At 42.2% G+C, this 17,143-nt stretch overlaps 11 protein-coding genes across 11 annotated transcripts; 6 read left to right on the forward strand and 5 right to left on the reverse strand.

The window, feature by feature from the left end:
- Positions 1–255: 255 nt before the first annotated feature.
- NEHOM01_0323 (diphthine methyl ester synthase) lies at positions 256–1,074 on the forward strand (the record flags this gene model as incomplete). Its single annotated transcript, XM_051489201.1, has 1 exon — positions 256–1,074. The coding sequence occupies one exon, from the start codon at positions 256–258 to the stop codon at positions 1,072–1,074; it is 819 nt and encodes a 272-aa protein (XP_051345161.1).
- Positions 1,075–1,417: 343 nt separating this feature from the next.
- Positions 1,418–3,088, forward strand: NEHOM01_0324 (methionyl-tRNA synthetase; the record flags this gene model as incomplete). Its single annotated transcript, XM_051489202.1, has 1 exon — positions 1,418–3,088. One exon carries the CDS (start codon positions 1,418–1,420, stop codon positions 3,086–3,088), a length of 1,671 nt encoding a protein of 556 aa, XP_051345162.1.
- A 277-nt stretch (positions 3,089–3,365) lies between these two features.
- On the forward strand, positions 3,366–4,226 carry NEHOM01_0325 (m7GpppX diphosphatase; the record flags this gene model as incomplete). The annotated part of the gene is made up of 1 exon (XM_051489203.1): positions 3,366–4,226. One exon carries the CDS (start codon positions 3,366–3,368, stop codon positions 4,224–4,226), a length of 861 nt encoding a protein of 286 aa, XP_051345163.1.
- Positions 4,227–4,335: 109 nt separating this feature from the next.
- On the reverse strand, positions 4,336–6,933 carry NEHOM01_0326 (ATP-dependent Clp protease ATP-binding subunit ClpB; the record flags this gene model as incomplete). The annotated part of the gene is made up of 1 exon (XM_051489204.1): positions 4,336–6,933. One exon carries the CDS (start codon positions 6,931–6,933, stop codon positions 4,336–4,338), a length of 2,598 nt encoding a protein of 865 aa, XP_051345164.1.
- Positions 6,934–7,095: 162 nt separating this feature from the next.
- NEHOM01_0327 (uncharacterized protein) lies at positions 7,096–7,926 on the forward strand (the record flags this gene model as incomplete). Its single annotated transcript, XM_051489205.1, has 1 exon — positions 7,096–7,926. One exon carries the CDS (start codon positions 7,096–7,098, stop codon positions 7,924–7,926), a length of 831 nt encoding a protein of 276 aa, XP_051345165.1.
- A 243-nt stretch (positions 7,927–8,169) lies between these two features.
- On the forward strand, positions 8,170–10,197 carry NEHOM01_0328 (uncharacterized protein; the record flags this gene model as incomplete). Its single annotated transcript, XM_051489206.1, has 1 exon — positions 8,170–10,197. The coding sequence occupies one exon, from the start codon at positions 8,170–8,172 to the stop codon at positions 10,195–10,197; it is 2,028 nt and encodes a 675-aa protein (XP_051345166.1).
- Positions 10,198–10,571: 374 nt separating this feature from the next.
- Positions 10,572–12,752, reverse strand: NEHOM01_0329 (uncharacterized protein; the record flags this gene model as incomplete). The annotated part of the gene is made up of 1 exon (XM_051489207.1): positions 10,572–12,752. The coding sequence occupies one exon, from the start codon at positions 12,750–12,752 to the stop codon at positions 10,572–10,574; it is 2,181 nt and encodes a 726-aa protein (XP_051345167.1).
- Positions 12,753–13,118: 366 nt separating this feature from the next.
- NEHOM01_0330 (DNA-directed RNA polymerase II subunit RPB9) lies at positions 13,119–13,481 on the reverse strand (the record flags this gene model as incomplete). Its single annotated transcript, XM_051489208.1, has 1 exon — positions 13,119–13,481. The coding sequence occupies one exon, from the start codon at positions 13,479–13,481 to the stop codon at positions 13,119–13,121; it is 363 nt and encodes a 120-aa protein (XP_051345168.1).
- Positions 13,482–14,613: 1,132 nt separating this feature from the next.
- On the reverse strand, positions 14,614–14,913 carry NEHOM01_0331 (uncharacterized protein; the record flags this gene model as incomplete). The annotated part of the gene is made up of 1 exon (XM_051489209.1): positions 14,614–14,913. One exon carries the CDS (start codon positions 14,911–14,913, stop codon positions 14,614–14,616), a length of 300 nt encoding a protein of 99 aa, XP_051345169.1.
- Positions 14,914–14,940: 27 nt separating this feature from the next.
- On the reverse strand, positions 14,941–15,555 carry NEHOM01_0332 (large subunit ribosomal protein L15e; the record flags this gene model as incomplete). Its single annotated transcript, XM_051489210.1, has 1 exon — positions 14,941–15,555. One exon carries the CDS (start codon positions 15,553–15,555, stop codon positions 14,941–14,943), a length of 615 nt encoding a protein of 204 aa, XP_051345170.1.
- Positions 15,556–15,707: 152 nt separating this feature from the next.
- Positions 15,708–16,811, forward strand: NEHOM01_0333 (forkhead box protein J1; the record flags this gene model as incomplete). The annotated part of the gene is made up of 1 exon (XM_051489211.1): positions 15,708–16,811. One exon carries the CDS (start codon positions 15,708–15,710, stop codon positions 16,809–16,811), a length of 1,104 nt encoding a protein of 367 aa, XP_051345171.1.
- Positions 16,812–17,143: the final 332 nt, after the last annotated feature.

Here is a 17,143-nt window from a genome sequence, read left to right on the forward strand (position 1 = left end):
ATGCAATAGAATTCGTTTTAGTTTTACTTTTGTTAAAATAGATAACTGCCATTTTCCTTTTATGGTAAGGCGAGATATGATATTTGGGTTAGATTTTCGCTCTAATCCGCCAAAGCAAGCACCTTGACCTAACAATAAACACAAAGACCACATTATCCCCAACCAACTATACAAATCAGCAGAGGTAGATATGCGTAGAATAAAGGAGGAGAGAGTATAACAGCATCTATACTGGCTTACCGGCAAAAATTTCTTATGTTAGCACTAATCGGCCTGGGTCTTGAAGCGGAGGATATCTCTTTAAAAGGACTAAAGCTTGTCCAAGCCTGTGATACCGTTTACTTAGAGAAATACACCAGTATTCTGCTAGATGAGTCTGAAATAGAGCGAGTAATTGGACGAAAGCCTCTGCCAGCTTTCCGCGAGGACATTGAAGCATCTTGTACTGATCCTAAGGTCCTGCAAGAAGCCCAAACCAAATCCGTTGCTCTTCTAGTTGTTGGTACTCCTCTCTTTGCCACCACCCATACTGAGCTCCTTATTCGTGCCCAGGAACTCAATATTCCCGTACAAACCATCCATAATGCTTCCATTCAAAGCGTCATGGGCTGCTGTGGATTCAATTCCTATGGCTTCGGCAGAACTGTTTCCATTCCCTTCTTCTTGAAGGAGTGGCGTGTCTATGACTTCTACCAGAACATTATGGCCAACTATCAAAACGGCCTACATACATTGTGTCTTCTTGATATCAAGATAAACGAGCCAACTCTAGAGACTCTAATGGGCAAAGAAAACAAGCGATACACGCGTTTCATGAGCATTGATGAAGCCATCAACCAAATCCAAGAGGCCGCCCAGCACTGGCAGTCCAACGACCTTCAAGACCAAAAAATCGTCGGTGTCGAACGGTTCGGGCAAGCCACCGAGCAATACACTTACGGCACTCTCCAAGAGTTAGCCACACGCACATACGGACCTCCACTGCACGCCATTATTATTCCATCAAACAAAGGCAGCAGTATGGAACGCGAGTATGTCGAACGTTTCTTCAACCACACCAGCACAACTCAATAAAGACTCTATAGCACATAACAACCACTTTAAAGACTCCACAGACAATCAACTTAATTTATTCTTAACTATTCCAACGGATTTACTGTCTATCCAATTTTTATAAAAAAGATGCTTTCACCAGGGCTCGAACCTGGGACCTTCGGGTTATTAGTCCGATGCTCTAACCAACTGAGCTATGAAAGCACACCATTCCTTCAAATGGGCTTCTCGACTCACTAAACTATACACTTACTTCGACCATAAGCATTACAACCCATGCCAACTAGTACTCTTCCACTACGCATTAGCGGTTAGCCCCCTGTCTCTGCCACGACTAAAGCCTGCCAATTTTTTCGAGTATCTAATGACTAAGCAGAAAAGACTGATTACTTCAGCATTGCCTTACGTAAACAACTTGCCCCACTTAGGGAATGTTATTGGTGCTGTGCTAAGTGGTGATGTCTTTAATAGATACTCAAAAATGAGAGGGTATCAGACAACTTACATTTGTGGCACAGATGAGTATGGGACTGCATCGGAGGTAGCTGCTGATAAAGAACAGATCTCGCCTGGGGATCTTTGTGCGCGAAACAGCGCTGAACACAAACGGGTCTACGATTGGTTTCAGATCGAGTTTGATAGTTTTGGCCGCACGTCAATGGACAATCATAAGGAACTCACCCAGCGGATCTTTAAAGAGAATTGGGAGAACGGGAACTTTGTTGAGCGAACTGAGCAGCGATTCTTTTGTTTGCAATGTGATATGTTCTTAGCTGACCGGTATGTTAATGGAAGCTGTAAGCTTTGTGGAGGCGACCAGGCCCGGGGAGACCAGTGTGATGATTGTGGGTCAATTCTGCAACCAAGTGATATCTTATCTCCAGTCTGTTCAACTTGTAAGCAAGCACCAGAATTACGCGATACAGTGCATCTGTTCTTTATACTGGACAAGTTTAAGGAAAAGGTAGGACTTAAGATAGAGGAGGCCAGTCCGCAATGGACATCGGCAGCTCGGCAGATTGCTATGGACTGGAAAGGGAAAGACTTACAGGAACGGTGTATTACGCGAGACTTGAAGTACCAATGGGGCGTGCCAGTTCCTTTACCGGAGTATAAAGGCAAGGTGCTTTATGTCTGGTTTGATGCGCCGATTGGGTATATAACCTTTACCGAGGCAATTGGACGTCTGGACTGGTGGACAGATAAGAATGTTGATTTGTACGAGTTTATGGGAAAAGACAATGTGTTCTTCCATAGTGTCTTTTTCCCGGCTATTCTGATGGGAACTAAGTCTGAGTACAACTTCCCTAAGGTTATTTCTTCTACTCACTACCTGATGTACGAGAAGGGTAAGTTTAGTAAGTCGCAAGGTCGGGGTATCTTTGGGAAGGACTTGCTTGAAGATAGAATGGGCTGTGCAGGTGCATGGCGGTTCCATTTATTGCGAACTAGGCCAGAAACAAGTGATAGCAACTTTTCATGGCGCGAGTTCCATGAATCGTACCATACCATGCTTATTAACACTATTGGGAACCTTTGCAACCGGGTTCTGTCTTTTATCACCAAGCAAGCTAATGGCTGCATTGTAGCTACTTCTCTTCCTGAGGCCGAGAAAGAGACTCTTAACCAGCTTCTTAGCGAGTACAACGAGTGCATGGAGAGGACTGAAATCCGACCGGCTGTGGCTAAGGTTATTGAAATGGCCGTGGTTGGCAACAAGTATGTGCAAGAGGCCTTTGATCGCAAGCTTGCCAAGGAGGAAAAGATCAAGCAAATAGCACCAGCGGCCAACATTGTTCTTCTCCTGTCCCGAGTACTCATGCCCATTATTCCAGTTGAAGCCAAACGACTGCAAGATATGCTGGCTATTAATGAAGAGCCCACTATCCCCGACTGCTTCCAGGAAGATCTTCCCCAAGGTCACCGCATTAACCAACCCTCCGTTCTCTTTACACCACTCACGGCCGAGCAAGTAGCAGCTGTGGCTCAAATCTGCCCAGGCGAGTGCCCTTTCACCCTTCCCCACAAACAATAAAGGGATAAGATATGAATTAGTTTAGTTTATTATTGCGTTGTATTGGGTTGAGTTAGTATTAAGTTGAGTTACTATTGAGTTGAGTTAGTATTAAGTTGATAGTAAATTATATATGAATGTTAACTTAACTTAACCTAACTTAACCTAACTTAACTTAACACCACATTAACTTAACTTAACCTAAGGCATACTTTAATTTAAAAACACCAAATTGATATCAAAATGTTATCTCCAGCAAGATTAAGACATAAGTAGGCGCCTACTGGCCTTTTTTTTAATGAGTAAATTAAGTAGTTTTAAAGCCTTAAGTCTTCTTTCTAGTCGGGCCGAAACAATATCTAAGATTTATCTTGGTGAAATTGATAATCAACAAGCCATTTTGCTTTTGAACAAAACACCCTTTCTAGATAGTGTTCCAGAAGCTTTGGAGGAAACGGCGTCCAATACGAACGATATATACTCTTATGGCACAGTTTCTATCAACGACACAGTCAAGTACACAATTATACATCCAGCTACGCCAGCTCTAATTAAAAAGTATACGGAAAGCGACCATGTCATAGTTAAGGAGTCCTATGCCCATTATAAAGAGGCCGTGCTGCCTTTAGCACTTAGTAAGGGCCCGAGTTCTCTTTGGATTGAGAACCTCTTTACTGAGGCGGCAGGGAAAAAGGCTCCTTATTTAACTAGCATGAACGAGCACTTGCTCTACATCGACCCGGATTTCCTTATCTGCCCAGATCTTAAGTGGGATCGGGTCAACTTAGACTCACTCTACTTAGTAGTTCTCTTCAAGGACGCATCGCTTTATACAATTCGAGAATTACAGGCGCAGCACATACCATTGCTAAAAAGGGTCATTAAGGCCGTAGAAAAGGTCTTGAGCACATACGGACTTGATCTCAACCAAATCAAAATGTACTTCCACTACTACCCCACTTTCTACCGCTTGCACATCCATGCATCGGCTCTGAAGACTCTTTGGAAGGGCACTACAATAGGATCGGCTATTATGTTGCAAGATGTCATCCAGAACCTTACAATCTGCTCAGATTACTACAAACGAGTTGAGCTAGAGATATCAATCTCGACTGCTTCTTATCTCTACCCTGTTTACCAGCCGGAGCACAGTAAATAAAGAATCAGGTTAGATAGGACGGGTTTTATATACGACTTAGATTATTTATACTAAATAGTTGCTTTTATTAACGTGTTACCTAATATTAGGTTAGTATTGAGGCCAGTGTTTAGTGGGCTATACGCTTCCGGGACTGGAAATCATCATGGCCGGTAGTAATGGAATGGGCTGAATTTGGGTAGTAGGCAAAGGTATCACCAATGAAAATAGGAGCGACCGAGACTTCTTCCTCCTTGGGGGTGACAGTTAGCATGATTCTTTGGTTCTCAGGAAGACCAAGGAAAATCTTAGAAACATCTGTAGTGATAGTGCGTTCAATATAACGCTGTAAGGGCCGAGCACCGTATTCGGGCGTGTAAGCCGAGTCCATAACTCTTTGCTTAGCACTGTCAGTTAGAGCGATCTCGACTTGGTTCTTTTGCATACGTGCATTGATTTCATTAGTGTAGATGTCAACTATTCTAGCTAGTTGTCCAGCTTGAAGTGATCCAAAGATTTCAACGCCATCTAGTCGGTTGAGGAATTCAGGCGGGAAGTACCCCTTAAGAATATTAAGAATATTAGCTTTGCTGCTATCCTCAAGAATTTGGGCCGATCCAATGTTAGATGTCATAATCACGATAGTATTGGTAAAGTCTACAGTCCGACCATGACTATCAGTCAAACGCCCATCATCCAAAACCTGTAAGAAAAGATTCACAACCCGTTTATGGGCCTTTTCAATCTCATCAATCAGAACAATGGAGTAGGGCCGGTTTCTGATCTTCTCAGTCAAGTACCCGCCTGTTTCGTAACCAACATATCCAGGCGGCGCTCCAATCAGCCGACTAATTGAATGTTCCTCCAAGAACTCACTCATATCCAAACGCACGAGTGCTTTCTCATCATCAAACATCTCAAAGGCTAGCGATTTAGCCAGCTGAGTCTTACCAACTCCCGTTGGGCCTAGGAATAAGAAAGAGCCAATCGGCCGATTAGGTCGAGAGAATCCGGCTTTTGAACGAATAATAGCATCAGACAATGAACGGATAGCTTCGTCCTGGCCAATAACGCGTTGTTGTAATCTGGCTTCCATTTGGAGTAGCCGCTGATTCTCGGAAAGAGTCAAGCGAGTGGCTGGAATACCAGTAATACTCGATACCATTTGCGCAATATGCTCCGGACGAATGCATATCTTTTGATCGGTCTCACCTAGCAAGCGGATTTCGTTTTCAATATCAGGAATGGCGAATTTCTTAATGTCGTAAGCAAGTGTACTATTACCCTCACGTTCAGCATTGCCCAATTTGATCTTAAGCTCTTCCAGTTTCTTAAGAAGTTTCCTTCTCTTGATAATGTGGGCCATACGCTGTCCGTACTCTTCTTGAATAGGAGCTAGTCTTTCCCGAAGCTTTTCTATCTTCTGCTCAACCTTCTGTAGCTTTTCATCGTTATTCACTTGGGTGTCTCGGGCTTGATCAGATTTGATAGACTCTCTTTCCAGTTCAGCCGCCCAAATCTTTGATTTCAAAGCCAGGACTTCAGACGGTTCACTTTCCAGTGAAATCTTGACCGAGGCACAAGCTGCATCCAGTAGAGTAATTGCAGTATCCGGCATGTGTCCACCTGTCATGTAGCGAGATCCCATTTCAGCGGCACATTCTAAGGTTTCATCCAAGATATTCAGCCCATGGAAGGACTCAAATCTCTCACGAAGACCTCGCAACATAGTCACTGTATCTTCAACGGAAGGTTCTGCTACATTAACGGGCACAAACCGTCTTTCAAAAGCCGGATCTTTTTCAACGTACTGTTTATACTCACCATAAGTAGTGGCACCAATGCAACGGATAGCCCCAGAAGCCAAACTAGGCTTAAGCAAGTTAGCTGCATTCATGGCACCTTGTGACTTACCAGCACCTAAGACCATATGAATCTCATCAATAAACAAAATAATCTGACGGTTAGATTCTTCCGCCTCCTTAATTAAGGTCTTAAACCGCTCCTCAAACTGTCCTTGGTACATAGCACCAGCTACTACCGCTCCTAAATCCACATTGTACAACCTACAATCGGCCATTCCAGGTGCTTGGCCCGAAGCAATTAACTGGGCTAGTCCATTAGCAATAGCAGTCTTACCTACACCCGGCTCACCTAAAAGCATGGCATTAGCTTTGATCTTCTTAGTTAGAACTTCCATAACCGCCCGAATTTCCTTATCACGGCCAATTACTGGATCAAACAAACCATCTCTGGCCTGCTGCACCATATCAACCGCAAAGTCTTCCAGGGAAGGTTTGCCACGTTCGTCTTTGGACTTGAGTTTTTCAGTCAGTTGGGAAATGTTCAGACCATTGAGAATCTCTTTGATTTTGGCACACTGAAGAACACCGAGTAGAATATGAGTCTCTTCAATCTCGCTGTTCTCCTTTCGTGCTAGAATAGCTGCAGCTTCGACCACCCCAGTGAGTTCTTGCGAATTTACACTGGGAAGAACCATACGCGACGTACTCTTAGGCTGTTGCTGCAGATAGTCTTCAGCTCGTTTTTCCATCTCACTACGAAGATTACCCAAGACTTTCTTGGTGGTTGCATCGGACGACTGGAGTAAAGCTAACAAAACATGCACAGAATCAATAGAAAGGGACCGCCTTTCAACCGCAAGTGCTTCTGCACTAGTCATTACTCGATTTAGTCTTTCTGAGTTAAGTCCTTGACCGAATGTCATAAAACTATTTTCACCTTCTCTATATATACTTGGCACCTTCTTCTAGACTTTTCTGGAGAATACGCGCGATCAATAAATTACCCAAAAAGGAAATGTTTAAGAAAAGATAAGGAAAGATAGATCAGGAGAACGTTGTCTAAATAGACAAATATTTTATTTTGAATGGAACATACGTTTGCTAGCGATATCTTTTCGATTGAAAGTTTTGCGAAACCGTTAGTTGTCCTACTTGATGGTGAAATATATCAGTTGTGTGAAGGAAAGTCGCCCAAAAAGTTATTTGATCTAAAAGAACGAGTTAAGTTAACTTTGGTTAAGGACGAAGTCTTATACATCTGCACAGTGGCCGAGGTGTATCGTTTAGAGGCCGGGCAGTTGAAAGGTATTCTGAAAGGGGAGTTTGAGCAGGTGTCAGCTATGGACATTTCAAGTTGTAGGACGTACTTGGGAACGGGTACTTATGCCGGAAACGTTACGATGCATAACTTGGTACTACGCACTAAGATTACTTATCAAGAACATGAAGATAGTATTGTCGGATTGGTGATTCGGAATAAGTCTTTTTATACAGCGAGTGAGGATGGGATTATTAATCGTACACGGATTGATGAAGAAGAGCCTCGGGATACTTTTGGCATCGGTAAACTGTTGCGGTATCTGGGTATCTTTAATAAGGTTTTACTTGTAATTGATGCTCAAGGCTCTCTTTATACGTTTGATAGTACTATTAATGACTTCTGCCGGGAAAGGAAGGTTTTACCAGGTGTAACTGAGGTGTATCCGATCAAGCAAACAATTTATACCGTTCATAACCAGGAAATAACAGAGTTACTGCCCAATCGCCAAATCAACAAAATGCCCTACCCCGAGATGTACTTCGAAGGTCTTTTTGCCTACCGCAACCAACTCTATCCCTACAGCGGCTGTGCAATTCTTAAGTGGAAATCTCCTAAGGCCGAAGGTGAAATAGATGACTTCTTTGAAGACCTCTAATTGGTAAGGCTAAATACCAGCCAAAGAACGCCAAGTTGCCACCATAAATTATAAGCCAATCTATCTACTTCTCCATTTATACTAATTAAATGCGGAAGAACCAAAGACCTACAAATGCCATAATTGGCCAAGCAAGTAGCTAAATACTAATTAAATACTAATTAAAGACTATATAAGCATATATTTATACTATCTCGGTAACTGGCATGGTTACTACTTACGGTTCATGCAATTTTTGTGTAAATGAGGAACTGTGAATGGATAGTGCCTACTATTATAGCCATTCAGTCGCATATAGGCGAAGCCTGGGTAGAAATAGGACGGAACATTATGCAAGTAGACAGTGCGACTCAGCCTGGGAAAGAATTACTGAATGTTCTTTCCATAGATCCATACGGGATAAGTAGACCGCATATTGGTGCCGCCCGCTTAAAATATAACGAGTATATCTTTCGAATTGAGCAGGTGATTGATTCATCGCCGGATAAAGCCGTTCTTCTAATTAGTGATGGCCGGCATAGTATTACAGCCATACTTGATCCTGGTGTGCTTCCTCAGATGAAAGAAGAGGATCGAATTGAGCTAGAGTTGGTTTCTTTAAAGAATGCTTGGTGTTTACTCCAAAGGGGATATTTCTTCTTTAGTCCCAATAAGTCCATTATACTGTACATATACTCGATGTCTTTGACGACTGATCCGCCTTTTTACATGGACAAGGACCAAAGTCCTCCAGCAGTTGCTAATGTTCCTTCTATCAAACGGATTACTGCCAAAGTATTTGAAGGACTAGAAAGATGTAGGATTGCTTTTGCTTTGGACAAGAAGAACCAACCTGTATCATCTCATCTCTCCCAACCACAGGCCTTTTTGCTTAAGACTCTCCGCAAGCTTGCTTCCAAATCTACAGCCGCATACAGTCCCATCTCAGTGTTCAAAAGCAATCAAACCACGATCTCAAACCAAGAAGTCGCCTTTTTCCTTAACGAACTACCTGATAATGATACTGAAGATGACACCACTACCTCGGACTCTGCCAGTAGAAACAAGAATGGCACCACTACCACCACTGCTTCGGACTCTGCCAGTAAAAACAAGAATGGCACCACTACCACCACTAACTCGGACTCTGCCAGTAAGAATAACAATAACTCAAGTAAATCAGCCAACCAACAGAATACCGCCACTATCAACCTGTCCACCCCGCCCAACATAGACACTATACTGCCTAAAATAGAACCTGATATTTCACCCACCATACCAAGCCCCACTTTTGATGATGCATTTGATGATAGTTTTAATGCAAGTTTAGACACTTCCTTATCCGAGAATATTATAGCCACTACTAACACTAGTCACAACTATTTAAAGGACAAAGCAAAACAATTAACACCAACTTCACCACTGGTAGCTTCTAGTCCGAGCAAGCCAACAACAGCAATTCCTCCCTTAACTCATCCCACGCCTAGTGTTGAATCTTTCCCTCACCTAATCCCGCGTAGCCATGAATACTCTACCCCACCAAAACCAGGCGCCAATTCCAGTCGGATTCAATTTGTGACTCCTTTCTCCACTACCTTTACTTCTACTTCTACTTCTACTCCTGTTTCTTCATCCAAACCGCCATCCATGCCGACGTCCTCCATTCGTTCTCAGTCACCTATCCCACCTAATCCTACGCCAACTCCTTCTCAACTACCCAACACTATCCCTCCTCGCTACAGCCACTCGTCCCTCGGCCCAACAAATAAGCTATTGTCGTCCTCGCACATACTAATGTCGCCATCTAAATCATCAATAGCACCGCCTCGGGTAAGATCGTCGCTATCACCATCACGATCAACGACACCCCATCGCGTCCCCTTATCACCTTCTCGTGCAACATTAGCATCAAACGCCTCCTATCATAGAACATCACATTCTCAAGTGATTTCACCAAGTGTAATTGTTACCATTCCTTCCCCTCCACCCAGTATAGACTCTCTTGATGACTCTTTCACTGTCCAGGATGTTTACAACCCCAATCACTCGATCACTACCGATGTTCCAATCTCGGAACCCGAACACCAAACTGCAGCCCAACAAATCTTCCGTTCCAACACAGGCACTATCACCTACACCCAACCCCCTGTTAACCCCAAGGACCCGGACTTCTCAGACAATGAAGACACCATCCTAGATGAATCTACTTACACCGAAATGTACGATGAAAGTTGCTCTAAAAAGAAGCGGGCAGTCCCTCTATCTAAATACAACAAAACACGCTATATGTGAACGAATTGAAGCCCATCGCTAAAATTCACCGTTGTAACAACTATATTAGGTTGATTCCTCATACCAACGTTAATCCGACATAGAAGAACGAAGTATGAAATAAAGCAGTTTTATCATGATTAATGTAGTTGATAGCGCAAGGCTAGCTCAGTAAGCAAATAGTTGCGACAGAATATCACCTACTATCCGATCGTTTCGTCTTAGGCCGGTAAGATGCTTGCTGTACAATCCACAATAATTGTTGTAGCGCTACAAATTAGAAAGTAGATGCGGCCAAAGCAGAACACTCTTCAAAGCGAAATGATTTTGTCTTGATAGTATTGGGGTAATGAAGCCTTTATTGTTTAATATTCCGAATGAGGCGAAATCACTAACTACATCTCATCAAGTACAAGTTTAGGTAGACCAATCATCAGTGTGATTTTATATCGACTAAACACATCTAAGATCTCGCCATAATGACCAAAATCAATACCATTTAGTCTCATATGAAGCTTATCTAAATGAAGGGACTCGATGTGGCTGTGATTATGGGATTTGACATAATTGAAGATTGAGAAGCCTACAATGTTCTCTTCCTGCGTATAATAGATGACTTCATTTAGTTCAAGAAAGTCATTGATTGCAATAAACTCGATGTGTTGGCCTATAGGTGTATTTAAAACTTGAGCAATACCAAGGTTCTTGAACCGCTGATTTAGCATATATATCTTCACGGGTTTGGCAAACTCGTAATGTGCGAGCATCCAATAAACAATACAAATGTCAACATTATCTAGCACCAAAAGATTAGCATTAAAAGACCATTTATCTTTAACAGACGCGAGTTCCATCATATGGTCGAGAATAAAGTTGCATGTGGGTCTGGTTCTAGTTCTGACATTCCGAATCATAAGCGTATTAACATCAAGATTTCGGAATAGCGATAGAACCTGAATACATCTTAGGTCTTGTTTCTCTATTGGAACCTTCGAACCACTAATCTCAATGCCGCAATATTTCATATTCTGACAGAAAGGAATGGAATTACGAATGTAGAATCCTAGGTGCTCCTCAAACTTGGGGTGATTAAGGTCGATCGAGATTGGCATATCAAGTCTCCAATTGGTATCGTTTAGACTTTGGCCATCGCAGAAAACCAGGCGGCTGGAAATTATTTGTGGGGGTTTCAACAGGGCGTTAATCTGACAAAGTGCTAGTGTGGTGTTAAGCACGTCATCTCGTGGTTTCTTATAATAAATTGTGACTGTGGATGCTTTGATACCTATTTTAGCCAGATTCGTCGGGGTGTATAGCTTTCGATGGTGGTCGAAGAGCCGACATGGAACACCAAACTGGACTTCAGCTACAACTTTATGCGCGATAATCTTAATGGGCGACGCTGTGTTCATACCGGAAAGTTGCTCCAAATGTATGACAGTGTCTTTGTTAACCTCAAACCCCAATAGTGTATGGATTTGAATTTCGGCAGCATTGTAAAGGCACAGATGCTTAATAGTATCACAACTAAGACACAAGATCAGCTCTGGGTGTAACTTAATAGCATTTTCAAGGCCTGCTATGAACATCCGGGTTGTTGGATGGTCGTTAATAGTGATCTGGCTACAGGTAGGGGAACTGCTTAGAAGTAGCCCAAAGTCAATATGTACTAGCTCTGCTAAAGGTTCAATAATAAGAACGTAGTCTTTGGCTAGCGCTAATTGACCCAGCAAAGAAATCGCTTCAAAGCATCGGCTTCGCAGAAAGACACTTGAGATTGGCCGCAATGGCGCAACTCCAGACATTATTAAACTCAAGATATCACTATGCTCGATGATCCCAAAACTGATCTGACAGGGGATGGCATAAGTTACATCTTGGACGGTATTATAGGCCTCAGTCAGAAGAGCCGTATAGTCTATCTTATTGGTATAACTTAAATCTGCTATATCCCAGCCCAGCGAAATCGACAAGTACTCACAGTCAAACATGTTAATAATACGAGACAAAATACACAGTGTTTCTCCATGAAGTTCAGGACTATTCGGTTTATATCTCACCTGAGCCTGGACCACTCTAATACAAGAAATCATTCTTAGTGTACTCTGGATATGCTTAACCCAGTGCTTATCTATAACTTCAGGCGGTTCAAAATAGACACTACCCTGTGAAAACCCAACCCAATAGTCCGGGACGTTTTCTATCGGGACAGAAAAGCTCGAGGTTGACCGGCTGGTATGGGTCGAGATAGACGGAGCCAAGTTATTACAAAAGAGTGACGGAATATTACCAGAGTTATAACCAGCTACAAATAGAAACCCAAGCTGTTTTAAGGCCGGGATTATATCAGCACAATCCAATTGTCCGGGCTGTCCATCGTTATAGTGACTATCTCGCCAATATTCCTTATCAAGTCCGCCTGTTGCACAGCAACCATCTAAATATACCATACTAATCGCACACAATATAACCCCATACCACCCCAGTCTGAAGTCAAACCAAGGTTTAATCCCATTAACCCAAATACTAACCACAAACCCAAGCACACCTATTACCAGAAGAAAACTCCAGCACATCTCTTTCAAATCTCGAGTAAATTTATCAAAGCATGTGATTGATATCCCAACCCAGAGTCTATCGGCCGCCCCCACCCTCACTACTAATCCAATACCAGCCCATACCAACACCAATCCAATCCAACACAACACAAACCCTACCCTCATAATCAATAAATCGAACCCAACACAATACTAGCCCAATTTATCTATTTAGCAAAGTTGGGCCTTTTTGCCACCACCAGAATCACAAAGATAATTTTGACATAAATAGATACTTGAGTCTTACACAGCAACCCAAATAATATCAACATAATACTAACCCAATGTAATGTAAGTGTATAATCATTTAATAACTTGAAGAGTCTACTACCTTGCCGGCCCCAACTAACCCAAACTACTTTCTATCTTAAAGCAATTACAACAAACATGGTTATCCGCCAAAGAAGTATCTTCGTTATGGTCTTTCGATTGAAAGTAAGCATGCACTCTTCCTCCACACCGAGTACATTCTTTCGTCCTAATCCGCTTCAAAGTCGGGTCGCTTGCTATTTCCATAGCCGAAATCCCAGCTATCCCCTTTGCCCCACTTTCATTCTTATACTGTACGGAATAAACCATCGGAGTAACTGCCTCTTCAAAATGTTCACAATTTCGGCAAGCCAAATACAATACCTTCTCCTGCTTATCTTCCTTAGGATACAGCATATTATTGCATTCTCGACAGAACTGTTTTGTCTCGCGCGACATAAAAAATTGGATGGCTATTCCTCCGCTACTCTATCTCCACCTTCTTACCGCCCCAACACCACTCTAACTAACCAATCTCATCACCCCAATACTCCAATAACTCACTATCCAAACGGATCAATGTTAATTGTAAATTGTTGTTCTTGAATTAATTGGGGGTTTTCTTCTATGCTATCCATACCATTCATCGCAATATCTAACAAGGAATTTCTATCTATCTCTACTTTTACATGAATTAACTCTACAAAGACAAAGAACTTCATCATTTATTGCGTAACCTTAGATAAGCAAGTTACTCCTACAGAACTTGTCAATGCTATCTTTAGTTTAAGGCAAAGTAATTAGTATTGGGTTAGTATTAGTCAATAGCAATACCAACTCAACTCAACCAAAGACAAAGAAATGTACCGGATTCTTCATATGGTATTAGTTGGGTTGTCAAGAAGGTGCAATGTCTTGAGCATTCCCTTTAGATTACTCAGTTAGAAACTCGTCTTTCTCTTCAAAGATCCAACTTTCATCTCTTTGAAATCTAGATGAATCTCTCCGAAAGATCTCTCTACTCATCTCTAGCCACCTTTACCTATCCCAACCCACCTTTACCCACCTTTACCCACCTCAACCTTATATTAATCTAACCCAATGTAACTTTACTACCAACTACTAACCCAATCATGTAACCCAGATGATGTCGAACAATAAATACTAATCAATACCAACCGAATACTAACTCGCCCACTAACCCAATAGGGTTGGGAATTCACATACACAACACCCAGAACCAATCCAGCAGCCCATCTTTATTCCTCTTAATACCAACCCAAACCAAGCCAATACCAATCCAATTCAACCCAATTCAACGCATGGCTTTTGCCAAGACTCTAATCTAACACAACGTCTATTTTCAACCGACCACGATAAAGACTTTATTCAAACTCACCAATTCATTACGCTCCACCCAATACCAACTAAATACCAATTCAAACTAACTAAATATACCAACTCAAACTAAATATCAACTAAATACTAACTAAATACTTTACTTAAGTCAACTTTTAACGGTTGGGTAGATACCAACTAAATACTAACTCCACCCCACTCAATACCAACCCTATTTTAATCTAACTTGGTTTTAACGACGCCGTGTGCGAGGAGCCCATTCCTTATCCCGTTTCCGAGCCCGATTAGGATGCTCCTCCCTTAGCCTCTTCTGCTTACTCACGTACTCAGCCCAAGTCGATTCGGTAAAGCCATAATTAAAGTAGTCCGTTATATCCTCACCCGGCCGTCGCCAAGGCTTATCGCTAAAAGCATCACAATCCAAGGCATAAGCCTCTAACAAATCAGCAGTCTCGGGAACTTCTTGCTCGTCGTTCAAGACGATCTCAAAGTCCTCACTCGAGTCCCGCTCCTCCTCGTAGCCCGCTTGCATGAAAAAAAGAACGTAGACCCTTTATTATCATCGGTAACGCAAGAGCGACACCGTATTCTGCCGCCGCCAGCAAGCATTGCGTGACCCACCAATTGTCTTGTTGAACCGCCGACCTTTGCCTAGACCTCTACTCTTCTTAGTAGCAGAAGTAAGTCCACGGCATTCTCGGTGCTTCATCTTACTACTGCAAATCCAGTTTAAGCGACTATCCCGTCTAATATTCTCAACCATAGGATCAACCATAATCACTTCATAATGCTTATAAGTCGCATCTTGACCAACCCAGTAAGAGTTTAAGAGACGTAAACCACCAAATTTGCGACCAACTTTGATTTCGGCCAAAGCTTGTAAACTCTTCTTCTGTTTTTGTTGGAAAATACCATGGTTAACCGGCTTACCATTAACTTTACCTTTACGGGCTAGTTTACGTCTACCTCCTCTGCGGACCTTAACGCGATAAATAACTATACCGGCCTTGCGTATATATCCTAATTTGCGGGCCTTATCTGGACAGGTGGGTCTTTCTGCCCGGTGAATCATGTTGCGCTGTCTGTACTCCCAGCATCTAATTCTTAAGAGGTATCTCATTACATCCGACTGTTTGTGTCGGTGTATTTGGGCCATGTATTCGTAGGCTGACATCTTTAACTGGGGCTAAAAAATAAAGAAAATAAGACGGCCGATAGCAATTGGCTGTCTAATCGATATTTGAAAGTAAGTATGTAAATATCTAACTTCCAAATTAGGCATAATGAATTTCCTGGGTTATAAATAAGGAATAGTTGTGGGTAGAAATGCTAGATGAGATAGATGGGGTGCTCTATCGGCGGAAGAGTATGGAGGGCCGGGATGAGGCTTACCTTGAGCAGGTTATAAGCGATAAATTGATTCCTGATCGTGGACTTAGTATTGGGTTGGTATTAGGGAGTGTAGATGGATTGAGTTGTATGGGTGGTAGTAGTGGTCTGGGTGGTAGAGATAGTTTCAGTGCCAAGTCAAATGTAATTAGTAATAAGTCAAATGTAATTAGCAAGGCAATTAGTAGTAGTGTTAGTTTAGGTGGTGTTAGTTTAGGTGGTGGTAGTTTGGGTGGTGTTAGTTTGGGTGGCGGTGTCAATGTAAGTGTTAGTGTAAGTAAAGGTTTAAAGAAGATTGGTTGTGGTGGTGGTGGTAGTAAAGAAGTGAATAGTAATACTGACCTAAATGGACATAGTAGTGTTATTATGAATGTAAACAGTCATGCTAACTTAAATGTAAATAGTAATACTACTCTTAATGGTAGTAAAGAGGGTGTTAGTAGGGAGAGTAGTAGAGAGGGTGGTAGTAGGGAGAGTAGTAGAGAGGGTGAAGGTAGTGGTAGTGGGGAGAGTGAGGGGGGTGGTGAGGTTGTACAGTCGGAAGGAGGAGAGAGTGGTGGAGAAGGGATGAAGGAAAGTGTGGGTAATGAGACGGGTGGATGTTCGGAAGAAAGTATGAATGATACTGTTTTGGGTATTTGTCCTCGGCAGTTGTTTGATTCGAAAGATTGGCCGGGGATTCATTTGGCTGAGATAGAACTGAATGTAGATGGTATTTTGAATAGACCTAAGAGTGCTCAGAAACCGCCTTATTCTTATGCTATTCTGATAAAGAAGGCTTTATCGGAAAGTAAGGATGGGCAGCTGAGTTTAAGTGCCATTTATAAATGGATTAAGGAGAACTTTGCTTACTATAAGACGGCAGATTCGGCTTGGCAGAACTCAATTAGACATAACCTATCTTTGAACAAAATGTTCTTGAAGGTTAAACGGCCGACTAGTGCTCCGGGTAAAGGTGGATTTTGGCGCATTAATCCGGAGTATGATGCCGCGCTGGCTAGAAGTAAGCGGGATAAAGAGAACTTCAGTAAACCAATCTAGAAGTGTAAATAAACAAGCGTGTTGAATTGTGTTAAGTTAGGTTGAGTTGAATTATGTTATGTTATGTTAGGATTTAGTTCTGTTAAGTTGACAGTTGGATTGGTATTGGGTTCGTTTTATTGATTAGAATTGGATTGGTATTGGTATTGGGTTAGGAGTGACATATGACTTGTCCTGTGATTAGATTGGGTTGGGTTGAGTTGAGTTGGGTGGGTTTGTGGTGGTATAGAAGAAGATAGAAATAGTAGTGAATTAGAAAGTAATGGTTTATTGGTGTTAAAATAAAAGGAAAGTGTTTAGTTTTGGGATGAGGTTGGGCTAGAATGAATTTT

This window comes from Nematocida homosporus (assembly GCF_024244095.1).
Source record: "Nematocida homosporus strain JUm1504 chromosome Unknown 4454, whole genome shotgun sequence".
Lineage (NCBI taxonomy): Eukaryota > Fungi > Microsporidia > Nematocida > Nematocida homosporus.